The sequence below is a fragment of the Apiospora marii genome (genome assembly GCF_038362585.1).
Source record: "Apiospora marii strain CBS 49790 chromosome Unknown utg000004l_segment0_segment1, whole genome shotgun sequence".
Classification (NCBI taxonomy): domain Eukaryota; kingdom Fungi; phylum Ascomycota; class Sordariomycetes; order Amphisphaeriales; family Apiosporaceae; genus Apiospora; species Apiospora marii.
Window position 1 is genome coordinate 1,303,092 of NW_027117376.1, and position 26,296 is coordinate 1,329,387.

General features: G+C 54.2%; 13 protein-coding genes across 13 annotated transcripts; 7 read left to right on the plus strand and 6 right to left on the minus strand.

Moving 5' to 3' along the window:
* Window positions 1-316: 316 nt before the first annotated feature.
* On the minus strand, window positions 317-2,302 carry PG985_007355 (uncharacterized protein; the record flags this gene model as incomplete). The annotated part of the gene is made up of 1 exon (XM_066827124.1): window positions 317-2,302. One exon carries the CDS (start codon window positions 2,300-2,302, stop codon window positions 317-319), a length of 1,986 nt encoding a protein of 661 aa, XP_066684799.1.
* A 1,177-nt stretch (window positions 2,303-3,479) lies between these two features.
* Window positions 3,480-4,493, minus strand: PG985_007356 (bucentaur or craniofacial development-domain-containing protein; the record flags this gene model as incomplete). The annotated part of the gene is made up of 1 exon (XM_066827125.1): window positions 3,480-4,493. The coding sequence occupies one exon, from the start codon at window positions 4,491-4,493 to the stop codon at window positions 3,480-3,482; it is 1,014 nt and encodes a 337-aa protein (XP_066684800.1).
* A 703-nt stretch (window positions 4,494-5,196) lies between these two features.
* PG985_007357 (uncharacterized protein) lies at window positions 5,197-5,724 on the minus strand (the record flags this gene model as incomplete). The annotated part of the gene is made up of 1 exon (XM_066827126.1): window positions 5,197-5,724. One exon carries the CDS (start codon window positions 5,722-5,724, stop codon window positions 5,197-5,199), a length of 528 nt encoding a protein of 175 aa, XP_066684801.1.
* A 1,091-nt stretch (window positions 5,725-6,815) lies between these two features.
* Window positions 6,816-7,189, plus strand: PG985_007358 (uncharacterized protein; the record flags this gene model as incomplete). The annotated part of the gene is made up of 2 exons (XM_066827127.1): window positions 6,816-6,896; window positions 6,986-7,189. The coding sequence occupies 2 exons, from the start codon at window positions 6,816-6,818 to the stop codon at window positions 7,187-7,189; spliced, it is 285 nt and encodes a 94-aa protein (XP_066684802.1).
* A 2,534-nt stretch (window positions 7,190-9,723) lies between these two features.
* Window positions 9,724-11,385, plus strand: PG985_007359 (uncharacterized protein; the record flags this gene model as incomplete). The annotated part of the gene is made up of 1 exon (XM_066827128.1): window positions 9,724-11,385. One exon carries the CDS (start codon window positions 9,724-9,726, stop codon window positions 11,383-11,385), a length of 1,662 nt encoding a protein of 553 aa, XP_066684803.1.
* Window positions 11,386-12,026: 641 nt separating this feature from the next.
* On the minus strand, window positions 12,027-13,256 carry PG985_007360 (uncharacterized protein; the record flags this gene model as incomplete). Its single annotated transcript, XM_066827129.1, has 1 exon — window positions 12,027-13,256. The coding sequence occupies one exon, from the start codon at window positions 13,254-13,256 to the stop codon at window positions 12,027-12,029; it is 1,230 nt and encodes a 409-aa protein (XP_066684804.1).
* A 336-nt stretch (window positions 13,257-13,592) lies between these two features.
* PG985_007361 (coiled-coil domain-containing protein 55-domain containing protein) lies at window positions 13,593-14,774 on the plus strand (the record flags this gene model as incomplete). Its single annotated transcript, XM_066827130.1, has 1 exon — window positions 13,593-14,774. The coding sequence occupies one exon, from the start codon at window positions 13,593-13,595 to the stop codon at window positions 14,772-14,774; it is 1,182 nt and encodes a 393-aa protein (XP_066684805.1).
* Window positions 14,775-15,018: 244 nt separating this feature from the next.
* Window positions 15,019-15,332, minus strand: PG985_007362 (Mitochondrial import inner membrane translocase subunit TIM13; the record flags this gene model as incomplete). The annotated part of the gene is made up of 2 exons (XM_066827131.1): window positions 15,019-15,183; window positions 15,249-15,332. 2 exons carry the CDS (start codon window positions 15,330-15,332, stop codon window positions 15,019-15,021), a joined length of 249 nt encoding a protein of 82 aa, XP_066684806.1.
* A 484-nt stretch (window positions 15,333-15,816) lies between these two features.
* Window positions 15,817-15,999, minus strand: PG985_007363 (uncharacterized protein; the record flags this gene model as incomplete). Its single annotated transcript, XM_066827132.1, has 1 exon — window positions 15,817-15,999. The coding sequence occupies one exon, from the start codon at window positions 15,997-15,999 to the stop codon at window positions 15,817-15,819; it is 183 nt and encodes a 60-aa protein (XP_066684807.1).
* Window positions 16,000-16,301: 302 nt separating this feature from the next.
* On the plus strand, window positions 16,302-17,021 carry PG985_007364 (uncharacterized protein; the record flags this gene model as incomplete). Its single annotated transcript, XM_066827133.1, has 1 exon — window positions 16,302-17,021. One exon carries the CDS (start codon window positions 16,302-16,304, stop codon window positions 17,019-17,021), a length of 720 nt encoding a protein of 239 aa, XP_066684808.1.
* A 298-nt stretch (window positions 17,022-17,319) lies between these two features.
* PG985_007365 (uncharacterized protein) lies at window positions 17,320-18,678 on the plus strand (the record flags this gene model as incomplete). The annotated part of the gene is made up of 1 exon (XM_066827134.1): window positions 17,320-18,678. One exon carries the CDS (start codon window positions 17,320-17,322, stop codon window positions 18,676-18,678), a length of 1,359 nt encoding a protein of 452 aa, XP_066684809.1.
* A 661-nt stretch (window positions 18,679-19,339) lies between these two features.
* On the plus strand, window positions 19,340-20,441 carry PG985_007366 (uncharacterized protein; the record flags this gene model as incomplete). Its single annotated transcript, XM_066827135.1, has 3 exons — window positions 19,340-19,438; window positions 19,514-19,608; window positions 19,670-20,441. 3 exons carry the CDS (start codon window positions 19,340-19,342, stop codon window positions 20,439-20,441), a joined length of 966 nt encoding a protein of 321 aa, XP_066684810.1.
* A 2,820-nt stretch (window positions 20,442-23,261) lies between these two features.
* On the plus strand, window positions 23,262-24,892 carry PG985_007367 (cAMP-dependent protein kinase type 2; the record flags this gene model as incomplete). Its single annotated transcript, XM_066827136.1, has 4 exons — window positions 23,262-23,652; window positions 23,729-24,114; window positions 24,202-24,455; window positions 24,514-24,892. The coding sequence occupies 4 exons, from the start codon at window positions 23,262-23,264 to the stop codon at window positions 24,890-24,892; spliced, it is 1,410 nt and encodes a 469-aa protein (XP_066684811.1).
* Between the last annotated feature and the right edge of the window lie 1,404 nt (window positions 24,893-26,296).

A 26,296-nucleotide genomic window follows, 5' to 3' on the forward strand; every position in this document is an offset into this window, starting at 1 on the left:
TCCAACAGAAGATCATTACTGCAGTGCTCGTTTATTCCACTGTCGCAATATGGAATAAACGGAATAATCAAGAGTGTCGGTGGAGGTTTATTCCTGCAGTTGCTTTGTTCGTTCCTGCGGTCGCTTGCGGGAGATTGGTTAAAGTCTGAATCGCTTCAATTAATATTTCCTCTAGTTTTGTGAATAGTTGGTACTGAAGAAAATATGTATCGCGCTGAAAAGCCCCCTAGTCAGTCCGCTTTCCCCCTCCGTCCACCGGGTATCCCCCCTGATCCATCACTGCACTCCTGCTCCCACAAGGTCTTTCCAAAGCGATTCACAGGCCCATCTGTTGTTTTTCCTGCTCCACCAATTTGTCGAAAGCCGTTTTTGGCCTCGGTGAAAAAAGCTCGGCCTGCTGCACCTCGGCCGGGGAAGGGTCCTTCTTCTCCAGCACCGAAGGATTGCAAACCTCCATGAATTCCTCCAGGCCATTCGGGGCATGGTAGATCGCGCCACTGCACTTGCTGTTGATGAACGGCTCCACGCGCATCCATGTGGTCAGAGCCGAGTCTGGCGCAGTGTTTTTCCCGCTCCCGCGGCAAGTGCAGGAGCCACAGCATGGTGGTGGTGGGGTAGCCGGCGCCAGCGGAAGGTCATAGTAGAGGTTTTTATCGGATTTGAGGAGGCAGTTGGGGTTCGAGCCGACTGATGTTGGGAGCCATTGGCGCAGAAGCCGGGTGTGCTCCGGGTGCTGGGCATGGTATTGGGATCGCCCTCCCAGGAGGAGGCGCTTCTCCTCCGTCTCGAGCAGGTGCCAGTCGCCCTCGCGGATCACCTCGCCGGTGCCGGCGTAGCATTTCCGCCGCAGCAAGATGGGGGTACGGCGGCGGCCCTCGTTGCGCTCGGTTTCCTGCCAGATCCGGTCGACCATGATCTTGAGGATTTTGAACTCGCGCTGGCGCGCCTTGACCCTCTGCGTGTGGTCCTCCATCCCCGGCGGGAACAACCGTTGCGGTCCATCGATATGGTACTTCATCGAGGCGGCCATGGAGAAGTAGCAGAACTCGAGTTGCTCCGTCAAGTCTGCTGAGCTCTCCTGGCCGAGCCAGGACCTGAGCAAGTGGCAGCGGTGGAGGGTGTCGAGCTGTTCCCTCCGCTCCAGCTCGTTCGGGTTCCTCTGAAGAAATCGCAGGTCGCGAATTCCCATACCATACATGCGCACCAGATAGCTAGCCTGCGGGTCGAACGGTTCGTTCTCGCGCAGTATGCCTTGTTCGAATATAAAAGCGTCCAGCGCGATGTTGGGGCCCAGCCAGGGCCAGTAGCAACGACCCTTCCGGGCAAAGTCGATCAGACCTTCCACGGGCTCGCCCAGCAGGTTCAGTCCCAGTCCTCCACTGGGCGCCATGGCTCGGAAGCTCTCGAAGATGTAGCAGCAGCGCCACAGTATCTCCGATACGAATTGTAGGATGGGCAGCATCAAAGCAACCCCCTTGTTCTCCCTTTCCGACATGACTCGATAGGCTTCGAGCATTTGCACCAGTCTCCCCCTATCGACGAAATTGACGACGCCGGTGGGCCAGAATATCGGCTGCCACTGACGCCAATTCACCAGTAACCTCGGATTCAAGTCCGGAGGGCCGGGTGTGGCGCATCGTTGGATGAGAAAGCGGAACAGCGATGTAATGTCTTGCGGGTAGTTGTCATCGGGCTGGTACAGAAAATTGATCGAGAATCGCGCTTTCTTGGCAGACTCAAAGGACCGTTCCATGCCGCAGTCCAGTCTCCCGAGGCCGAGGGCTTCTTGGGTGGTTAGGTGTTGGTATTGGACGTTGATGTTGTTGTGTAAGAATCGCAACCCTTTGAGGCCCATGGCAGCTTGCACAGCGACCCAGGCGACTTTGCGGTTGGGCGGGAGCCGCACGTCGAAGGTCGTCTCGAGGTGGTGTCGTACGATATCCCATCGTGCGCCTCTCGCGTTGCGTAATGGCGCGAACCGTCGCCCTGCATCCAGACGGCCAAGCCGAGTGGCGATCTTCAGCGTCTCCGGCAACTTGTCTTCGATCTTCGGCGTCGACCGGACCCCGACCCCTGAGCTCTGTGGTGGGGAGTTGCCTGCGCTCTCTGGTTTGTCTTGCTGGGTCTCAGGTACATATCTCCAAGGAGCAGTCAAGTCTCTCCACTGCCGTTCCCTACCATATAGTGTTGGGCGATTAGAAGAGCTCGTTGATGCCTCTGTGCTGTGAAGTTGTAGCTGGAAACTCGATACGGGGTTTGTGGTGCTTGCGCCTGCTAGGCAACCCGCTCCAAATAATGCCATTGTATTGGTAACCGAGTGACGCTCGATTTACGTCTATTGAAAAACAAAAAGGGTGTATTCCAAGGAAGTGATTAATGAAGGTGGGTGAAGCTCGGTATTGACAGGAGCGATGTGTATTGTAATTATTTAGGTACTGTGTCGGCGTCGTTCTGGTAGAATATATAGCTGTGAAGTTGGGTCTCGTCTCCGGTGAGTTCTACTGATTAGAGGAGGCCATGGTTTCGGAGATGCGTGGCCGTCTCGACCTGGATGCGGGAAATGGTATCACGGCGAAATGGTATCGGAGGTTCCTTCCCATACGGAAAATAAAAATATAGGAAGTTGCTCGGTGGATTAAGTAGGAAGCAAGTATGCCTGGTCACAGCTGCCAAAGGTCTTGTGCAGATAATTCAAAAAGCATGGAGAATAGACTCTACAATGCCCACATCCAGGTCCACGGCACGCTGTAACTTTCATGGTAACAACATATATTGCCATAGACGCCAAATAGCTATGCATAACTTGACGCTTGTAATGCTGTGTTGGCGAGCGTATTGTTGCGTTGGTATACCTGAAGCTCCCAGTGTTAGTCCGAGGAAAATTCCTCGAGGACCAAGGGGCAGGAGCCGGTTTGTTGAGTGGCATAGCAATACTGGCGATCAAGACTTCGATCTATTACAAGATCCTCGACCACGTGGTTGGCTCGGTGCTTCATGTAGACGCCATCCAGTCATACGCAACCTAAGACCGAGTCCCAATGGGCATGATAATCTATCGAGCGTTGGCGTTGGCAAACCAGGCGTAATGTCTTGCATCCCTAAAAACATCATATCGCCGAATCTTAAACTAATCGGTTAGGGTATACCTTGATTCAGTTGGTACAGGCAGGTAACGATTGGATTGATCGCGTCCCCTTTCCATGTTTTGCAGCGACTTGCTGCTTGGTACTTTCGGCAAGCAGTCAGAGATAGTGCAACTTGTAGCATGCTTTGCTGAACGGCAAAGTTGCGAGTTCCAGCGGATGAGCATCTCACGCTGCGTTTGTCGGGTAGGCATGCCGAAGGATGCCATAGAAAGACTTGCTTTCGGCTGCTAGGCAATGTGACATCCCCAGATGACCGGCCATGCAAATTTGGTGGACTCCGACCAAATCCCCAAAATGAACGGATGTGATGGTGATTGGATATCCTTAACACTCTCACACACGTTGGGCCATGCGCGCCTTGCGCGCGTCGTCGTCTCTCTTGGCATCGACTCTGGCCAAGAAGTCTTGCCGCGAAGTATACGACTGTTTCGACTTCCCCGCCAGCTGGAGCTCGTCCTTGATACCGGCCTTGTCGACGAAGCCGGCCCAGTCCATGCGGCTCTTCTCGACCACGTTGAGCTTCTTGGCCTTGGCCTGCTCGCGCAGCTGCAAGCGAGCTGCCACGCCGAGGTTCAAGTCGCCCCGCGCCGTTAGGCCTTCAATGACCGGCTCGAAGACGGATCGGAACGCTTTCCGTGGCTGCCGCTTCGACGGCTCGTCCTCGTCCTCATTGAGAGCGAGAGCCTCGTCGGCACCGGGCCCTAGCGAGTCGAGGTAGACCTTGGCTTCCGCCGAATCTCGCGGCACCATCTTCTCTTCCGTGTGCACCTTGCCGGCGAAGTTGTAGGTTCTCTTGATTTTGATCATTGTTGGAGCCTCCGACTCAGCCGCGCTCTTCGAGGCCTCGGTGGGCTCGGCGGTCTCTTTGGCGCTGTCGCCCAGTTGTTTGTCGTTGGTGGCCTCCTCGGCGGCAGTCTTCGAAGGCACGACCGGGCCGGCCATCATCTGCGCCCATAGATCATTGACGTCCACAGTAACGGGGCCTGTCACGGCGTGGGATTTGCGCTCCGCCTTCTCGGTGGCTCGCATGCTCCGGGTCTTGATGAGGCCGCCCTCACCACCTTCGTCATCGTTCGCAGCTCCATCTTTTGCCTTGTGCTTCTTATGCCGTTTCTTCCCCTTCGATATGATGAGTTCGTCGCCGGAGTTTTCGTAGTCGCCCTCTCCATTGTCGGGCTCAGTCGCGTCGCGCTTCCGCTTCGTTGTCGCAGCGGGTTCCGTGCTGTCGTCTTCGGACTCTGAGGCTTCCTCGCCTTCTTCCTTCTCGTCTGCCGCCACAGCATCGGGGGAGAAGTCCGAATCCTCCTCGGAGGCGTAGTCCTCGTCTAAAAATGGCTCTGCAGACATGACTTTGTATTTATTGAAGAATGGATGGGCTAGCAAAATAAAATATGAGCTTTCGCTAGCATTCGGGACGTTGGAATGCGACAATCAAATTGATGCAGGGATCAATCTACAGGTGCTTTTAGTGCTTAGCGGCTCCTTGGGGAACACTGATGGGCAGGCCCAAGAACAGGCCCAGCACCTTAAGACGACGGGCAGCAAGCTTGGATGAGACCCATCCAATCAAGGTCGGGGGCTTCAAAAAACCTCCGAGCTTACTGCTTACTGCTTACTCCCGCTCGCCCAATGGTGGTACGGCGGGGAGACATTACGAAGACAAGTCAAGTGAGGCTGGCGATAACAGCTGATAGGGAAAATCTTTCTCTTAGACGACGTAATTTCATTTCTAACGGTTTTATGGCCTTTCGTTATTTCCCAATTGCAATATCCCCCATCGGTCGGAGCTCAGGCTGGATATTTCTGCAACATATACATAGTGGTGACATAAATTACAGTTCGAGAGGACCACGGTGCCGAGTATCTTTATATAGCTTCCAATTGATTGACATTGCTTCTCGGGGATAGCACCCCGAGTAACTCCGGTCGCTCGGGGGCTGTCTATTGCTCAATTCTCATTTTCTTCGTAGACTTCGTGAGGCTTTTAAATGCAGCCTCAAGCGGCGCAGGCCTTCTGCTGGCGTTGTTGTTGTTGTGCGCGACTTTTTGTTTAGAATCCCCAGAAGCCCTTGACGAGGAAGGCGGCGTAGCCGGCGAGGCCGAGCATGGAGGCCAGGGTGCCGTAGTAGCCGACGGGGCGGCCGACACCGAGGGCGTCCTCGCGCTGCATGCCGAGCTCGGCGTGGAGGACGCGGAAGGCGAAGAGGGCGCCCATGGCGCCGGTGAGGATCTTGCGGTTGCCGCCGTTGAGCTCGACGACGGCGGCGAGGGCAAAGGCCAGCGGGACGTTCTCGGCGAAGTTCTGGTGGGCCCGCGAGGCCACGAAGAGCTTGCTGTCGGACAGCTGCTCGCCCCGCGAGGAGCCCCTCGAGGAGGTGGAGCTTCTGGAGCTGCTCGAGGAAGAGGAGCTCTTGCTCTTCTGGGAGCCGTCGCCCAGCGGCTGCTTGCCGTCGAGGCGGTGCTTGACCACGCGGGCGCTCAGGAAGGTGAAGTAGGCCGTGAAGGGCACGGCGAAGCTGCCGGTGATCGGCAGCAGCGGCACGAGGACCGGGTTGTTGAGGCCGAACTTGAAAGACATGATGTAATGATTTCTCTGGAGTATGTCTGGAGTATGGTACGATTGATTGGTAGCTGTGCTGAGACTGTCAATTGATCTTTGTTTATTGTGGTAGACCTTAGATTACGCGGTGAGCAAGTCCTGGAAACGTCCATGCTTCCAAATGTGGTCCTCTGTCGGCACAATATTGTTCCCGCCTTTTGGGCCGCCATGAATTTCATCATACGGTCGAGAGCCGCGATGATGACACTAGAACGTCGAGGAATCCACATGAGCTTGCTTCCCTCACGAATTCGGAAAACGATGCCTAACGAACATCCAACCTGACATCATTCTGAAGACCTACAGTCCCCCTGCAGCGTGTCGTGGCTTAAGCTATGACATTTGGGAAGCTATGACATTGAGACCCGATATTAGGTAGTAGATCAAGTCAGAGAGGCTGGTAGAGCCTCCTCCGAGATCGACCAACTTCGAGATCGACCAATTGCTGGAACTAATGGAAGCTTCCGAATGAGATCGTCCTTGTAGTCATTCCGAATACTACATGCATACATTCATTGACGGATGCCACTGGTCGCGCATGTGACAGCTTTACACAGTCAATATCCGCAGTATATATATATATATATATATATATATTTACTCCGTTCGGAGAGCGACTTGTAGCGAATAACATTGCCTGTCGATGTAGCACGTAGCAGCAGCAACATCCAATGAATGACACCAAAAGAGCAGTATTACGATTGACTCAAGCGATTTGATGGTATCACTGCAGTGCTAAAGATAGAAATAAGGATCTTGGACTGCAGCCTGTCACTAGGCGAGTAGGATGCCGAGCGACTCCCGCTCATCTGTTTCTGAAATCGACCCCGCTGAGTTACCGTCAGCATATGCGGCCAGTATATGACGTCAGCGTATATACCTACGTCATGACCCCTTGGGAGTCGCAAAGCAACTCGACAACGAGTCGCTTGCCCCGGAGTCGTATTGCATTACCCCAACCGTCCGACCATCAAACGACTCGTACAGACCCAGATTCCCAGTAGCATTGGCTTGAATTGCCCAACATCTAAACCAAAACAACTTCACATCAATCAGGTAACCTGAACGTCATGTCTTCCAACGAGAACACCAACAACGCGCAACCCGGCCTTGTCGCTGGCCATGCCGAGTACGTCAAGGGCGCCGCCGAAGTAAGTCCGCCACTCTTCGGCAACATCCAGAAAAAAACCTGGGGTGATATACATCCAAACTCAGTTTGCTGACGGGCCCTGACGAACAGTCCACCATTGGGAGCGCGACCGGCTCCACCGCCTGGCAGAGCTCAGGTGAACAGGCCAAGGCCCACGCGGTCGGCGTCATGAAAGCAGCGAGCGAGGGTCGCGATCCGACGCAGGGCTACGGCAAAGTCGAGGAAACAGCGGGCAAGGTCACAGGATGCGAGGGCATGCAACAGGAGGGCGCGGCGAGCAAGAAACCGGAATAAGTGCCTCCTCAATGGCCCTCGGAATGGACCTCGACGACATCGGAAATGCTATGCCGCACCTTGTCCTTGTGACTGCGGTTGCGGTCCCGGAGAGACTGACTGACTCGTCAGCGTGTCCAAGAGTTCAAGACAGTGTATGTATTTACTACGGGCGGATATTTTAATGAGCCACGAGATAGGAAATTTTAATTTTTTTTTTCCTCTTCAATACAACCACAAGCACGCCCAGTGGGTATCATTGAAATCGGACGCATTCCGATACAAACTTATTGCGGCCAAGTCTCAATATCAAACATCCAGGCTGCCCTGTCGCATGGCATGGATGGCCTGTACTGTCAGGTGCCACTGGAGATTCGGACCCGTGCTGGCCAATACACACAACAGGGACGACTTACGTACTGGTATGGGGGTGTTACCCACTGCCAAGAGGCACAAAGGGTTTACCCAAATACACGATGCCGGCTTGCCAGTCACTGACCTACATGCACTGCAAAGTTCGCATTTTAGCCCACCACATGCAACGCCATGGTCACAGGTCACGGCAACGCGGAACATTTCCCAACCTCGATGCGGGTTTGAGAAGGCCGAAGAAGGTATCGTGACTGGGTGGACTATGATTCTGGCACTCGTTAATAATCAGAACCCTGATTCGTGATGGGAAGCAGATACCGAATCGAGAAGTCGGAAAAGTCCCAGAAAAAAAGAAGATCCCAGTACCACGTAGTTTTCATGGCCCAGTGGACACAACCATTGACCTCCTAGTAGGCAATGGCTGTGATGACCCGCAGACGGTACCGCCAAGCTTTCCGTTAGCTGAACTCAATTCTCGATGGAATCTCTGGCATAGACTACGACAAATCCGCGGGCTGGCTGAAAACAACAACTTGAACCTAGCCGAGTCATCAAGTCAATGCAGTACCCGTTAGATAGCTCACTTGCTGGTGTAATTACTATGGACAAAGGAGCGCAGTCCTACAGTACTGTAGGACCAGTGCAGACCGCGGCTGGCTCTTCAGACTTCAGCCATTCGGCTGGTGTAAAGGCTAGCTGACAGGTCAGCAAGTCAGATAGTCAAGAGGGATCGGCTTTTCCTTCCCATATGCGGAGTGCTACTACTCGGATCCATGTGGCCGGTGCATGTCTCTCTCCCGTCTGTTACGGTAGGAGCGTGCTTGATTATATCGGATCACCACCTCGCCTTTCTTAGTGGCAGATGGCGCTAGGCAGATCTAGTGTGCCCTTGCTCGCTCCAAACACAAGCAGCAGCGATCAGCGATAGCTGTGTCTACAAGAGCCACGTTGCCGCTGGAAGAAGAAACCAAAAGAAAAGCAATGACACAAATGAGGTAGTTGCTATGCTACGAGAGATACGATAGCCACAAAAAACAGGTCGGGTGCAAAGTTTGTCTCTCTGGGCTGCTGCAATGGAGTGGAATGCGCAGAGCTATCCGCGACGACAACAACGTCATCATCATGAGTTTCATGGCATTTACCCAGTAAAGGCGCGCCGACAATACCTGTCAGGACCAGAAAAGACCCCCCCGGGACGACTGGGACCTGGTAAAAAGTAGCTGGTAGCCTCTTTTGGGCCCCTCCTGCTCGTCACGTGGGGAGTCGGATTTCAGGGTCGCCCGCACAAGGGTCTTTTTTTCCCAGAAGACCCCTAAAGAAAAATCCGATGCTGGGATGGGCAGGTGCGGGCAACACGACACTGCGATTTTCAAACCCGCATATCCCATCCCATCCCATCACCCCCCTTCTTGTGGCCGCCCCCCATATCTTGCACGCCCCCCCTTCCTTGAAATCCCATCCTGGGCGTCCGAACGCCGCCTAACAACTACCCAGTCACTCTCCTGATCCCTCTGCACACTACCAACTCCCCAATACTACATGTACTTACATGCCTGCACTACCTGCTAGTTGGATGAATACCCTTTTTCTGGCGCACGTCATAGGCTCTAGACATTTTTAGCTCCTGCTCTAGTTTATCAACCCTCGGAGAGCCGCTCTCTCTCCCTCCAATTTCGATGCCCTATTTTTGCCATGGTGTCTTATCCTACGCTTTCTTATAGCACCCTACCACCTCTGTGATCAACATCAGACCATTCCCGGCGCGCAGGGCGAGTTCATTCGCTCTGTTCCAGGCTCGCCTGTTCCACGAAACGCTCCTCGACACACACGGCGATACTTAGCCCCTCCTTTTGCGGGGAGGACAACAGGACCCCTTGAATGCTACATCAAGACTTCGTCCGCTTCTAGGCGCCTTGGGATTTTCACTTGTTTGGTTTCCATGTCTGCGGGCACTCAAACCACTCCGGTACGAAGAAAAACTTGTCCCAATCGGGGTTTCCCGAGCTTCTACAACAACTCAGCAAAACTAACATTATAATATTCCCTTGGGGAGGAAGATTTCGTGCTCGCGTGTTTCCGACCCCCACCAAAGGAACCGACCAGTCCATACGGCAGAGGCTCCATTCAATACGGTCGATGTCCCCAGTCATAGCACCAGCCCACCCGAATCAGACCCCTGCATGATGGATAGCGAAAGCATTCAGGAAAGCGACTCCCGAATTGAGTTGCTGCTTGAGGAACGCCAGCAGTTGACTGACGAACTTGTGCGCGAACCCTATGATTTCATCCTCTATCTTAAACGCGCGGTTTGCTACACGAACCTGGCTTACCCAGATCTGGCAGCTGGCGATGCTTATAGGGCATTGATGCTGACGGACGAGGCGCGCGATGAGAGTTTTGAGTACCATGAGCAAGTCCTCGAGGCTCTGCAAAAATATGGCACAGAAAAGCTGCCCGAAGTCTTCGACCACGGCCTGCTGTTGGATCTGGCCCAGGATGTTGCGCACGGCCCGACGCTGCTGGCCAACCTAGGTGCGGTTCGGAGTTATCAAATCCTGGCGATGGGTCTGCTGCTCTGTGGTAGTCTGCAGAGCGCCTACAAGTTCTGCGAGCGCGGCCTCGAAGCTGCGCCCACAAATTCGGAGCTCCGCCACATCCACGGCTACATAGAAACTGTTGCCAAGCGGAGGATACGCCGCGACATCAACAGCGTGCACGACCTGCCCGACTGGGGCATGGTCCGAAGAGAAGTATATCCCTGGAACAACTACGAGCCCGACCGCCACTCCCAGGACTCCTTGAGCTTTCTAAATGAAAGACTATCGGCCATGGCCCCTAAATGTGCGGTGCGGGTTGCAACTCTTCCCGTGTTGCTCGAGAACGCCAGCAACACGGACGGCTACGAAGTAATTCCAACTTGTAAGCAGCTCGGCGTTTTCGCTACAGAGGACATTGCTCCGGGGGAGACGGTGCTTGAGGAATATTCTCTTATCACTGCAAACAACCGTCTGAAAGACACTGTCTGTGATGCATGCAGTGGAGAACTTCCTCCACTTGGCTGCGACTCGGAGGCCGTAAACTGCCCCGAATGCTATGACACGGTTTTTTGCAGTCAATACTGTTTCGATCAAGCACAAGAGCTGTACCACCCCGCGGTATGCGAAAAGGATGTGGATGCCATTGCAAAGGACACCGATGCCAAAGACGCCGACGAGTCTCTCCATTTGTTGCTTCTTGCCAGAGTGCTCGCCATGGCTGCCCATCAAGAAATCCACCCTCTGGAAGTCAGCCAAATAAAGTACATCTGGGGCGACTTTGTTCCCACTAAATGGAATGAGATCGATCTGTCGCCGAATGCTGGTCCACCGCCAGACTGGACTCTGCCATTTTCATTTAGCTTCAACATCGAGACACCTCTACACATCCTCGAGAAGATGGATATTGACATCTACTCCACCCTGGCAGAACACGATCTGTGGGTTTTAAATACGCTCTACAGTAAGACTCGTGGAACCGCTTCAGCCCGCAAGAACCCCCGCGACGGCCGACCGGATGTTGCAGCCGTGCACCCATTCTGGTGTTTAGCCAACCATGATTGCGACCCGAATGTTACTTGGGAGTGGGGCGGGCGCATGGTGCTCTCTGCCAGAGAAGAGCGCGTAGTCGGTGATCGCCCAGGCGGAATCAAGCGCGGCGAGGAGATTCTGAACCACTACTGTGATGTCACACTCCCCGTTCGCGACCGTAGGGAGTGGGCCTCTGGTAGTCTAGGGGGCTGGTGCATGTGTGAACGGTGTAGAAGAGAGGCGGCCGAAACCATTTCTAACGGTCTCGTCTCACAATAAACTATACCACTGCCCACCCCCCCTTGTGGCATCGGCAAGGTTGCAGAGCCCATACGCATGCAAGGACTGTATCCGCAGTAGGCCCATGCAGGAGAAGGACGCAATGAGGAAGCGTTTGGAGGACAGCGCTCCGATTTATTCACCAAGCCAAATTTCCTTCCGTACACGATACCCAATCTTTACATAGGCTTTTTGATATGCGGGTGACGCTGTAAAGCAGAGGCATATACGAGACGAGACCCAGGAAACGCGGCAGATATTAACACCATCTCGCCGAAAGAAATGCATTAGCAACAAAGATAGTAACAACAACAAACATCACGCAATATCACTAGATGTCGTTCCGATCGCGGGATTTGATCTTGTGATAAGAGATCGGTATCAATCTTGGCAATTCGTAAGCTATTCCATCCTATGCCTGTGAAGAAATGGAGGATGATGTTCTCGGTAAGGTAGGCTTTTGATTACCAGTTACAGACCTTTTTGTTGGTGTTTGCACCCTACTGGGCGTCAACACTTATATTGTGCATGCATCGCATGCAGGGTCATCACTAGAGAGATCAAGACGAGCTATTGTTGCCTGCTGGTGCCACATTACATGGAATTTGATCTATGATTGTCTATTCTGAGGGGTATCATGATTATGCCTTTGCTTTTGCCTTCGCGCGGATATCTGACCACAACTTGTCGATGATTTGGAAGACGGCCGTGACATCTCGTCGCACGGCCTCGTCGAACCCGGGCCCGAGCCTTTGCTGGATCTTGTCCGGATGCCATCGGACCCGCTCCTCCTTCAGCTTTGCGAGGAAGACCGACTCGCCAATCTCGATCGGGTCTAGGCCGTTAACGAAGAAGTCTCGTACGGTCTCGGAACTGATCTCGGCTCGGTCTCCACTGTTGTCGCCGCTGCTTCTGGCAACCGGCCAGCTCATGCCCTCGAGAGTGCCGTCCCAGTCGGCCCAGGCCGCAGCGTACTCTTCATACTTGTCCCGCCAGGTCCGCCGGCGCCGCCTCTCCTCGCCGCGCCGCAGGCTCTCCTCCATCTGGCGGGTGAGCCGGCGTGCCTCGGCCTCCTTGTCGTCCTTGGCCCGCTTGGCCTCCTCGCGCCGCGCGCGCTCCTCCAGCAGGCCCTGGTGCGTCTTCTCCCACATCTTCTGCCGCACGTACGCGGCGTACTCGTCGTCCGTCATCTGCTCCAGCTCGCCGCCCTCGCCGCCGCCGCCGGTGTTCCGCGCGTTGGCGTACACGTGGATCGGCTGCCCGTACACCCCCTCCCAGTACGCCGCGCCCTCGTCGTCCGCCATGGCGTCGAAAAGCGACTCGCGGAACGCGGCTTCGGGGTCCAGGGGCGGCGGCTCGTGCGGGTTCGGCGGGGTGGGCGAGCGGGTGCGGGTGCGGGTGCGGTGGCGGTGTCGCCGCCGCCGGTGTTTGTGGTGTTCGCTGTGGTGGCTCCTGCGGTGACTTCGTCTTGACTCGCGGTCTGCGTCGTCGTCGTCTTTCACTTCACCTCCCTCTACATGGTCTTTGCTTCGCTCAGAGCGTCCCCGGTCCCGGTGGCGGCGATCATCGTCGTTATCGTAGTCTCGTTCGCGGCGGCGCGACGAGCGATGTGAACTAGAGTGTTTTGACTTGAAGCGGAATTTGGTGGTTTTGCGATCGCCATGTCTCTTGCTGTCGTTGTTGCCGCTCTCGGGGTCTTTGGAGTGCGCTCTTTCGTCGCTGGCATCAACTGGAACGTGATGCAAGTCGCTTTTTGGCGGGGCAGTGTGGCTATCGGCGCGATCCTCCTGTTCGGGCGACAAACGAGGTAGATCCGGATTGATGGACGACAGGATGTGTCGCCTCCTGGGAGACGACGGTTCGGTGGTCATCGCGGTTCGTTCATTCTGGGTCTTTTGCCGGATATTATTTGGCAATGCGACGACCGGAGGCGTACGTAGGTACGTAAAACAAGTATCGAAATGTTGTTAAACGGATGGCGGGACCCCTGCTAGCAGTAACTCCGATAAGCTTTATCAGGCCAAACCACCCCTGTCACTGCCTGTCATGGCTGTGGGTCTCTTTTTTTGGCGCTCCCAGCACCCAGGTTAAACAATACCACGGCAAGCAGCAAGTAACTTGACCCTACCCTCCTCTACATCATCTGCATCACATCGCAGCCACTGTCGCACGTTTTATTCCCACCGTCTTGTTTCCCTCTCGCCAAAATGAGTAAACCGGGTTTATCATACGGTTTAAATCTCAAAAAAGCAACAAACGGCAAACCTGCGCCACCCAAGAGGAAACCCATCTTTGGAGGCGATGACGATTCAGACGACGATGGTGCCAACAGCAATGGCCCCCAGGCCACCAAAATCACCGAACTGGACGATGACGACTTTTCGTCCAAGCCATCGGCGTCGAACAAAAAGGGTTCCAAAATTTTGAGCAAACCAACGCTCAAGAAGAAGCCGCAGCCGAACTCCATGTTTGGCGATTTGTCGAGCTCACTGGAGTCGCGCAAACACCAAGAGGCTGCCGAAGAGTTGGATCCCTCAATCTACGACTACGATGGCGTCTACGATTCGCTCAAGCCGGAGAAGGTGGTCGCGCCCGAGGATGTCGACCGGCGGCCCAAGTACATGAAGAGCCTTCTGCAATCGGCTGCGGTGCGCAAGAGGGATGCGCTGATTGCCGAGGAGAAGAAGGTCGCCCGGGAGAGGGAGGAGGAGGGCGAGGAGTACGCGGACAAGGAGAAGTTCGTCACGGAAGCCTATAAGAAGCAGCAAGAGGAGAATCGGCGCATAGAAGCTGAGGAGCGCGTGAAAGAGGAAGAGGAGGCCAAAAAGAACAAGGGCGGCGGCATGACGGCGTTTTACAAGGACCTCTTAAATCGAGGCGACCAACGACATGCCGAAGTCATGAAGGCGGCGGAAGACAAGGCGAAGTTGGGCCCGCAAGCTGCCGAGGACCAATCCAAAGACCAAGAAAAAGCAAAGACCGAGGCCGATATGGCAAGGGAACTCAATTCGAAGGGAGGCTCCGTGGCTATCAACGATGATGGCCAGGTCGTCGACAAGCGCGAATTGCTCAAGGGCGGGCTCAACCTGGGCACAGTGAAGAAACCCGAAGTTCGCAGAGACCAGCGTGAACCCGAACGCAGACAAGACCGCGCATCTAGTGGTTTCGTCGGCGCGGGGGGCAAACAGAGCATGCGCGAGCGACAATCACGCATGATGGAGGCGCAGCTCGAGGAGTCGCTCAAACGGTCCAGGGAGCACGAGGCCGAAGAGAGGGAGAAGGTCGAGCGTGCTGCCAAGAGCAGGAAAACGGAAGGCGAGATCTCGAGCGCAAAGGAGAGATACCTTGCTCGAAAAGCTGCCGCCGCCGCGGCTGCGAAGGAGACGTAAACGTGCACCAAATCAAGATACTCAGAAGCCGTTACCCAGGCAATGCCATATTATTCATGTTGCCGCCCGAGACGAATGTGATAGTACATGGCGATCTATGTGTGGGGAGTCCGATGCCCGGAAATGCTCAATGGCAAGTCCTGATACCCAGCCGATAACCTCCCCTTGCACTGCAAGAACTGCAGCCATAATATACAGTATAGCGCGGCGCACCCAATGGTATTGTTGTTCTCGATTTCGGCCTCTATTGTCCTCCCTCCCGCCTTAATCGGGTGATGTATGTGGTGCTGACCTGGTTCCATGCCGACATGTACTTTTCCATGCACTGGGTGAAGCAGGCCTGCTCGCCGCTCGATAGGGAAGAACCGGGCTTCGGGACGCACTTCTGGAAGCAGTGCTCGTTGATTTTCTACGCAAGGTGGCCCAATTAGTCTCTGGTACACCTGGGAACCGGCCGGCATGACAGCCACATACCTCAATCAGCTCGCGCGCATTGTTCATGGCATATTGCGTCTGAACCTGCTTGATGACTTCTTGCTTGACGCTCTCGGAATCCATGGTGGCGGACGTTGGGGGTTTGTTGTGGTGATATTCTATAACGGCCGAATTCTTCGGGTTCTTTTTGTACTTTCTCCAAGCAAGTCTAAAAGGAGGGATTGGGGTCGACGGGAACGAAGCCTAGAAGCAATTGATGCAATTGGAGGGCTCAAAATGTGACGGTATTTTAGAGTAGTTGCGGCTATCAATGATGCATCTTCGGGGCTAAGATATTTATTCCTCTTAGCGGCATCCGCAGGGCCAAGCGGCCAAGCCAGGCAGGCAGGTCCCGAGTGAATGAGCCGTCGAGCTGATGTACCTAACCGTCCCACTGTAACCCAGAAGCAAGCTAAAATGTGGCTTTGCGTTCCAGCTATAGTGGGGGAGGTGGCTGAAGCTTTCTCTTGTCTTGTAGGGAGCTGGGGTATGCCGCAACCATCCGCAGGTAAATATTGCACACGTCCGACAAGTTGTGGACGTTGGTTCTTTCGTATGTCACTTCTTCTCACCTTTGGCGGCTTCCGTAGATGTTGTCTCTGATGTCTCCGTTGGTGGAAGGGATCAGGTAACCACTGTCATCGCACCGCTCGGCCTCCTTTGCCACAACTATGTATTCGACGACTGGATGCGACGCGAGCCTCTGCGAGGCAGCTGGTGCAGCGTAGTAAGACATGATTATTCCATTCATGGTGTGGTATAATTGATTGAAATCTGTCGTTTCAGCCATCATGATGTGGATGACCTGGCTGGCCTGTTCATGGTTGACTGCCCGTTTGTGTAAGTCAATTGACTGGTGTTTTCTGGCAGGCTGGATGGGCGGCGTTAAACGACGAGAAACTCTCTCGTGAAACCTTCTCACTCATAGACAGACACTTGAAGTATTGCCGCAACCTGCAGCTAGACAGAAAAACTTCGTCCCACACACCACATAACCATAGTAAAGCCGCTGAGGAGGCTTTGCCATACAGCAATACCAATCCCAAAGCCGACATGCCGATCAAACTCGTTATCTTTGATTTTGACGGAACGTTGTTCGACACACATCGTTCCATCTCCCACTGCATCAAGCTGACCTTCGACGCGCTGCTTCCGGCCCAGGCACCGTCCGAGGCCGAGGTGCACCGGCTGATCTCCAGCGGCGCCGGACTACAGGACACGTTCAAGGCACTGCATCCGTCCGCCACCACTGACGCAAGCCATGATGACTCCTTCGACGAAGAGAGATGGACGGCCACCTACCGCTCGCTGTACGCGGAGCACGGCCAACCCCTCATCACCCCGTTCCCCGGGGCCGCGGAGCTTCTGGCCGCGCTGCGGGCTCGCGGTATCCCGGCGGCTATCGTCAGCAACAAGGGCGTGGCGGCCGTCGTGACGGCGCTCCGGAATAACGGACTGGGCGAGTGCGTGAGGGAGGAGTTGATTGTGGGGGACAAGACGCCCGGCGCTACGAGGAAGCCGGACCCGGGCAGCTATACTGACGTGCTGCTCCCGGCGCTTGGGTGGGCCGAGGCTAGCGATGATGGGTCGAGTGTGCTGGTCGTTGGCGATACGGAGGCGGATATCCGGTTTGCGGCCAATATCGGCGCAGCCGCCGTGTCGGTCTGGTGTCGGTATGGATACGGTGACAAGGCTGCGTGTGAGAAGCTGGGGCCGGGGTTCACGGTGAATTCTCTGGGGGAGATAGAGGGGATCGTCAATCGTCTGTCGTGACAGGCTGGACGGTTGCTGATGCAGGTGTTGACTATTCACGTCCTTACAACGTCTGTCATATACGGTCATCTTTGTGCAATCGCCCGTTCGCTTTGATGACCTGAAAGCTACATTGACAATGCATTCTTCTCGCAATATAAAGGTATCTTGCAATATAAAGGGGATTGTTTTCTTGTATGTAAGCCACATTTGCTCGCTCCAGCATGAATATTGCTTATATATGTATACCTTGGCTACTTTATGGGATATCGAGTTAGCTCAGTCTCTGTTTGTGATCACGCATTGATCCATTAGCGAAATGGCGCCAGAAACTGTATCGTGCGAGGCTTACGAGGGAAATTCCTTGATGGTCTTTCAAGACCTGCCCTTGGATTTCGACCCATCGACACAATGGCTCGATGGAGACTCACCGCAGCACCCACACTTCAACGAGGCAGAGAGAATCCAGGACCTTGTAGGGGCCATCAAAGGGGATCTATTAGATTGCATCTTTGAAGGATGCCGGATCCTACTTCAGCGCCACGACGCCCAAAATCTGCTTCAGACGTTTGAACATGACACCCAGGTCTGGCGTGCAGCCGTATCGATGCACAAGTTTGGCGTCGTCTACTTAGGAAGTAGAACAGACTGCCGATACGACTTTTTGCCCGTGCTAGAATCGAACGAGGAACTTTTTGCCGCAGTTGACTCATTCTTATGCTCAGAACGAAACGCGATTCGCGTCATCAACTATGGCGTCCACCGCTGGATTACAACGAAGAACTCGAAGGTGGAACGTCCGGGCATGCTGGTGCCGGCTTACGCCATTTCTTCCATTGACCTCCATCATATTGCTGTCAGATCCCAGGACGTGGAAGGCGACAGCGTGAGCTTGCTCGGCGCGAGCGAGGCGCTCTGGGACCTCCACGACTTTGCACATCATGTCGCCGCCGCCCTGTCGCCGGTCCTGTACGGCAGCAAGTACTTCTCCCACCTGATCGACCTTCCTCCCCGACTCACGGCCCTCATACGAAGCCGTGCCATGAATACGGCCAAGCCGAAACCCCTCTGCTCCGACGGCGTGATCTTCAGCGAATTGCTAACACCCTTGTTCGAGGACGAGGTGGGGGGCGCCGTCATCATCGCCGGGGGACGACAGCAAGAAACGCAGCATACCTACGCCTCGCTGACCAACCGCCTCGCCGAGTCGCTGGCGGACTACCTACTGCAGCGGCGCGCGCTGCGGCACGGCACCACCGGCGCCCTGCTCATGATGGAAGACCCCATCACGCCCGAGCAGCTCGCGGTGCTCGTCCAGAACAAGGCCTACGAGCTGACGGCGTCGGAGATCGAGCAGCGGGTGATGACGCGCGGCGGGCCGGCGGACGACGAGAGGGATGTGCTCGAGGCGATGGGCGGCGCCGCGGACAGGATCCGGTACCTGGCGGCGTCTCGTGGCTGGATGTACTTTGAGGTCCGGAACACCATTAAGCACCGCGCTCAGAAGCTGGCGTACCAGATTGTTGCCGAGCGCATGCTTGACGGATCGGAAGGCGAGATGGATGAGGTGGATAGGGAGTTGGTGCAGCTGGTTATCAATAGTTGTGGGTATGTCGGCTGGGAACGGGGAGAGGTGCCGAATTTGTGGGAAGTATTACTGGACAGGGAGACTATATAATAGCAGAGCCAGGTTAGGCATTATACAGCTTCATAATATATGTAAACGATTACCTCTTTCCGCTACCAGTATATAATAAGTGTGCTCAATTGACCCCCTCTATCAACATTGAATATATAAATAGCTGGCCTACCTGGATAGTATAAGGTGCAGGGGCTAGACGCCACTTAAGCCACACTAAGGTAGACCAAAGAGCTCAGTTGGACCCTGTTGGGCTCCAGTTTGAGCTTCAGTTAGCAGCCGACTTCAGGTGCCTCGGCGCTCAAGCAAGTACAGCTGTACCCAGCACGGTTAGGCATTAGGGGACGGGGTACGGAATACGGGAGAGTTTGAGACAAGCTTGGACTTCTGACCATTGACAGTCGCACGTTCTTTCCAAAGACCCAATTTTATTTGCAGCTACTGCTGCTTTGATGGAGGATGGGCAAGAAAGAGGCCAGCTAACGATTGATAGAATTGGTCGAATTGGTTTTGTTTCCAGTCCGCACACGACCACGACACCAAGCTGCCCATCGTCGCATAGCACATTTCTCCTTGGGGCCTTCTTGTGCGGCAGACGCGTAACAGCATTCTCACCTCTGCTCACCATTCTTTCCCGTCCTCTTGTTCCTCCTTGCTTACGGCTCCTCCTTACCAGCTCTCTCCCTCGGCTCAGTCCACAATGAGGTGGCTCACTTGGTTGTCGTCGGCCTTGGGGCTGGCTGCAACTGCTCGCGGTGCAGTGAGCCACGATGAAGATGGAAACATTCGCAGCATTTCGGTCAGTTCTGTTGCCCATCTGCAACCTCTGACACCTTTAGTAGCATCGAGCTAACATGGCTTGCTCCCCGCACAGCTGCGAACGCACACACTAGTACAACCGTACCTCGACTCGGATATGGCCAGTCGGTGGTATGAGTTCGGAGGTGACACCATCATCAGGACAGATTCGTATGCAACCCGGTTCCGATTGCACACCGAATATTCCGACGCAAGGCTAACCCAAGGCTAGATACGTTCGCTTGGTGTCAGACCGTCCCTCGCAAAACGGCTGGCTGTTCTCCCGCGTACCCCTGACGGCCACGAACTGGGAAATCGAAGTCGAGTTCAAGATTCATGGACAGCACCAGCTCTACGGCGATGGATTCGCCATGTGGCTTACCAAGGAGCGCGGAAAGATGGGCTCCGTGTTTGGACATTCCGACAACTTCGAGGGTCTCGGCCTCTTCGTCGATACCTACAAGAACAACCGCCCCGGTGTCGTCTTCCCCTACGTGATGGCCATGTACGGCGACGGCAAGACAAGCTACAACAAGGATAACGACGGAAAGGACCAGGAATTCGCCGGCTGCTCGGCCCGTGGCATTCGACATGCCAGCGTCCCGACCAAGCTCAAGTTGACCTACTTCCAGGACAAACAGCTGAAACTCGAGCTGCAGTACAAGTCGGAGGATGAGTGGACCCTGTGCTTCGAGACGGCCGAGCCCCCGGCCATCCCCTCGGTCACCTACCTTGGCTTCAGTGCCGAGACTGGCGAACTCAGCGACAACCATGACATCATCGCGGTCAACGCCAGGAACCTGTACACGTCCGGCGGGCAAACCGGCAGCAAGTCGTCTCCCGGAGCTGGAGGCCGCAAGGGCAAGCACACCAACAAGGCCGAGAAGGAGGGCGGCGGCTGGGGCTGGTTCCTGTTCAAGATTGTCATGGTCGGTGTGGTGCTCGGAGGCGGCTACGTTGGCTACACTGTTTACCGAACCAAGAGCCGGTCTCATCGTTTCTAGATTCTGGATATGACGGGACAAGGCGAAAACGAGTTACGACGAAAAAGGGGAGGCTTTTCTTCAGTTGTTACTACACGAGACGTATCGTATATACCATTCCACATCATTCAAGTTATGGGTCTCGAGATGTAGTGAAGATGCAGTCTGTGTATCCTATGTGTTGTAGGGCATTGGGTACAGACTCAACCGTATGTAACCTGGACCAGGCCACCGGGATGAATCAAAATCGAAAGCTTGCTAGTGCACACACACACACACTGGAGACCATTGCCAGAAATTGGCCATCGAAATGGTGAATGAAACGAAACAGGGTTACTTCAGAACTCGGCTGATGTAAAGTTTTGAATATCGTAGCTGATTGAATTTGGTACCTCCTTTCGCTGGCTCAAGTTTCAACGTGAGAGCGTCGTATTGCGCTCTAGATTTCAGATGACCATGAAACAAAATGGCCAACCCCAAACATCAGGTATATTCACCCGAGTCTCGTTCAACACTATGGAAACGCATTGAATATGTACGTGACTTCTTCTGCGATGTTAGACGGTTTGCAAGAAAGCCTTGCGGTATTGCTGCCATGCGTAATTATTCGCATGGGTGTTTTGGCTATAGGCCCGCCTGGATCGCTATGCTGCAGATGTCGAATCCTTAATATAGAACACATTCGGCTAACCCCAACCTCCAACTTCCCAATGACGCAGGGTTGAGGGTTACAAGGCAAAACGGCTATATGGTACCTACATCTTCTGTACCCCACATTCACCCACATCTTCTTCAGTCAGTCATGCGTACCATTCCGGTCCAAGCATTGCCATGATGATGGACCATGTCGATGGTTCAGTTTATTATGGAGGGTGCAGCGGATTGCATCCCTGCTGCTGTGCATACTTAACGTGGATGGGCAATTGCCCAGGTAGACGGGGCACTGACCCGAGGTTACGGCGAGGTGAGGTTGCAGTGGCAGCAGCAGCAGCCCGGGGATAAGTAGAGCAAGCAAGCCGATGCGGGATTAGCAAGCCCACGAGGTCGATTTGGAGGCAAGATCGCTGCTCATCCGTCTGCATGTCCGTTGGTTCCTATCAGCGCTATATTTCCGCGCCTATCAAGCGAGCATTCGCTTCCGTATCCTATCTTGACTGCATGCCAATCTACGATAGGATATTGGCAGGATCTGGTTGTTGTTGTTGTGTAGGCAGGCATTTGGTCAGAACTACTGGTCAGAAGAGGCTCGTACAGGTTAGGTCATTGGGCGGCCTTTCTCTACCTCTTCTTGCGGTTTCTTTCTTTCCCTTCCTTCCATTTACGCCAATTCAATTTTCTTTCAGCCTCCCTTCTCTCCTCTTTCTTCTCCTCCGCCCCCTCTCTCTATCCTCAATGGCCAATGGCCGATGGATAAGCTGAAATATGAGAGTTGTTTTCGATCAGTATTATCCGTGTTACTGTATTGATGTATGCTAGCTCAATCACTTGGCCGAGAGCTGAGACTCTAGCTAGCAGCTGCTCACCCCCCCCCCCGCCCCCCGAAAAACCCCACCTTGACCTTGCCTGTCCACTCAGCCAATTCTCTAACCATCTCGTCACTCTCGTAGCCCATGCTCGCCGTCTTTGAGGCTTCTCTTCAACCATGAAACCTTAATTGGGTTGAGCTGACTAGTTGATTACTGCCTTTCTTAACCTTAAGAGTCTCTGTCGTCAGAGCCTATTGGTCTGTCTGCCTATACCGATCGGCAGACAAGGGAAAAGCCTGTCAGAATCCGGGAGTTGCGTCGTTTCAAGACACCTTGCCAATTGCTCGCTTCTTTCTTCTTTCCACCAGTCCCGGCCGCTTCTGCTTGACTGCCTCCATCAGATCCAATTGCAAACACATATCGAGCATTATACTGCCTCTATACCCTGGAGCGTGTTCGTCCTCAGTCGACCAAGTAAACAACAGGAGCCGCTATATACTTACCTACTCCCAATCTCCCCTCCTGGACGGACTCCTTTTTAGTTCTCCAAATATAACTCTGGATTCCAATTGCACTGGCAACCGCCCGCCCACTTAGGTACTCTGCGGGGAAAGGCTTTGTACGAACAAGGAGCACAACCTTTGGACCTACCTCATTAGCAGCCCACACAACCACCTACCACCTACCTACCTTCCCTATATACCGAATCTGCGACACCTCTTTGTCTCTGTATTCCAACTTCTTTCTTGGACCATCCGCTCTTGCTGCTGAAAACAACCAACCTGCGCCACATTCTCGCCTTCCGGGCCGTTGAAGCTTCTTACCGCTGCACCCAAAGGCTAAAGCAGCAGCTGTACCATAGCTCGACTCTACCTGCCTACTCACTCAGCATCGAAAAAAAAAAAAACATACCTGCCGTCGAACATCTTCGCCAAGTATATCGGGGCGTGCCCATAGCCATTACAAAAACTCTAGACTGTGACATCTCGGTCGCAGCGGTCGCCCGCCAGATCTAGACTGCTTACTTGACTCCCGCGCCTGCCCTCGGCTCCCAGCGCATCCGCCCGGCTGGTTCTTGATCGGAGCTACGATCTGTCACATTGGCACATTGGCGACATATGTAGTGCCTCTTACCCGAGTCGAACCCACCGCTCTTACCCACACTGTCGCTTGCGAACGTCACCTTCCAACCACAACCTGGGCGCCAATTCCTGCTTCCTGCCAGCCACTCCCACGACGCTGCCCGCCCAGCTTCCCAATTGACATTGACCCGACACGGTTGCCTTTGCGTACATAGCTGCTTAGCTTGGCAGTCGTCTCCACCGACCATATACACCGAGGTTCTGACCCTCTGTTACCTTTGCCAGCAAAACACATGCCGAGTCTAGGATTTCTTAAGAAGAAACGGACGAGGGAGGACAAGTCAGAACCCTCCACCAGCCAACCCACAAGTCCGGTCACTCCCATCACGCCAACATCTGCGAGGCCGTTCGATAATTCGCTCTCGCACACCTCTACCCGCACGACTACGAGCAGCTCCCTCTCCCACTCGCACACCAAATCCACGTCCGGGAGCTATTCAGGGCTCAACGAAACACAATCTCCAGCTTCGGCTGGGGTAGGGTCGCCGATGAATTCCTCCATATCAGGTCAGCAACAGCAAACTCCCTTTGGGATTCAGCACACCCCAAGCCCTGGCCATGCCGGGACACCACAGAGCCTGCCTAGCATCAACAACCTGATACATCCTAATCACCAGACTGATGGTACGAACTGAGTATACCAGGCTCCCCAATTCCCGAGGGCATCAATCGTGCTAACAAATGAGCCAAAAAGGCCCAGGTAATAACAATGGCGCGCCTCATGGTCCGGCCCCACGCGTACCGCATCACCAGTCTACGCTGTCGGAAGCGAGAGTAACAAAGGGTAAATACTCCTTGGGCGACTTCGACATGCTACGGACATTGGGCACTGGTAGCTTTGGGCGCGTCCACTTGGTGCAGTCGAAGCATAACCAGCGGTATTACGCCATCAAGGTCTTGAAGAAGGCCCAGGTTGTCAAGATGAAGCAAGTCGAACACACCAACGATGAGCGGAGAATGCTGAGCGAGGTTAAACATCCTTTCCTAATCACGTTGTGGGGCACGTTTTTTGACTGCAAGAACATCTACATGGTCATGGACTTTGTCGAAGGCGGCGAGCTATTCTCATTATTGAGGAAGTCTGGCGTGAGTTGCCCCCCTCCTCCTCATCCTCGTTGATTGGCTCTGGTCAAGCGCTGGCTAGGCTGTATGGCTGACTAAATCCGTCCAAAGCGATTCCCCAACCCGGTGGCCAAGTTCTATGCGGCCGAGGTGACTCTGGCGCTCGAGTACCTGCACGCGAAGAACATTATCTACCGTGATCTGAAGCCTGAGAACTTGCTGCTGGACCGACACGGGCATCTGAAAATAACGGATTTCGGATTTGCCAAGCGGGTTCCAGACAAGACGTGGACGTTGTGTGGTACGCCTGACTACCTGGCTCCTGAAGTGGTTAGCAACAAGGGTTACAACAAATCGGTCGATTGGTAAGTCGAGAGATCGGTGGTTCCGTGGATGGCGCGCAGCTAATGACCGGGTTGGCAGGTGGTCTTTGGGCATTCTCATCTACGAAATGCTCTGTGGTTACACCCCTTTCTGGGACAGTGGGTCACCCATGAAGATTTACGAGAACATTTTGAGGGGCAAGGTCAAATACCCACAATACATCAACCCGGATGCGCACAACCTGCTTCAGAGTCTCATCACGCCCGACTTGACGAAGCGCCTCGGCAACCTGTACGGTGGGCCGCAGGACGTCAAGAACCACCCATGGTTTGCTGAAGTCACGTGGGACCGGCTGCTCAGGAAGGATATAGATGCTCCTTACACGCCGCCGGTCAAGGCCGGGGCAGGAGACGCAAGCCAGTTCGATCGGTATCCCGAAGAGCAGGAGAAGTATGGCCAGGATGGCAACGACGAGTAAGTTTGGAGACTCATGATGGCTCGACCAGCAGAGTGGCGTGCGCTAACCAATCCATTGTAGATTCGGTCACTTGTTCCCCGACTTCTAAGTCGGTATCCTGGGTGGTGAAGGGGAGGCGGTGTGGTGTGGTGTGGTATGGTGTAGTGTAGGATGGATGGCGACGGAGTATACGAGAGCAAAAGCGACGTGGACTAGGAATAGAGATTCTGGAAGGTCAGTTTGGCCCGGCAGGTACAAAAAGGACCAAAGGGTGAGTTTTCATCGGAGGCTGCATTATACTCTTATGCTCTATTATGGGACGGAGTTCAAACATACGCTAGGTATCCGTACGAGGGGGGTATTTGGCTGCTACGACTATGGATAGCGCTTTACCTTGCAAGTGTTTGCTTTCGAATAGCAAATAATGAAGGCAATTGTTCAATACATGTCTATGCCTCTGCTGGTTTCGTTACTCACGTTGTGGATTGGACCAGGCCATCCGTTCATTGTCTTGTTTAATGAAACGAAACGAAGCCCCTAATGTGATTGAATTGGACGGACGGAAGGGAGTTAAGGGACGTGTTTAAATTGGAACGGTCGAAAGAAGCTTCAGGTAAAAGCAAGCGAGGTTACGTTGCATAGGCTTGTTATGTTAATCAGGGTCGGTTTGCCCCCCACATGGGCAGTGGACCAACGTTTTCCGCAGCAGCCAATTCCGATGGACGGGTCGGGGGCCGAGGATGCGAGCCATCTCTGCATCGTGCGGTTTTATATTAGGAGGTGCGTTGCGATCGTTTGCTTACTGGATCGAATCGAAGTATAACGAGATTGGGGTGGTGTAAACACGTCAACTAGGGCCGGCCACTGGGGGCTTGGGGGGCTGGCCTCGATCGAGTTATTAGGTAGGTATTGCTTGCAGCGCGGCGGCCGGTTCGTTCCAGTCCTGTATCATGTCCGTCACCGACTGACCGACTTGCTTACCGACCGCCCAGGGCCACCCCCTCGCTTGTCACTTGTCACTTGTCACTCGCTCACCTCTCACTTGCTGGCTTGCTGGCTTGCTTGCAGAAACGGGCTACTAAAGTACGTGCATACATACATTCATACAGTAGTTTGTACATACCGTTACCGTACATGACAAAAGGAATATACCGAAGGGGCCAAACGGCGGCTCTCTCTCGCTCGTCTCCCTCGGTCCCCACTCTTACCCATGCCACTGGGGGTGGCTCTTTTCGCTTCCAACTCGTCGACCCGCCTCGTGCATTATTGGCTTCCCGCTTATTCTGCTTTCTTGGGACGGGGGACTGGACTGGACTGGACTGGGAACTGGGAAGGGCGAAAGGAGGGAAGCGAAAGCAGAAGAAATCCTCGTTTCAACCTTTCCCATCAAACCTTTGATCCTCACAACTGCTGCTCTTGGCAAAG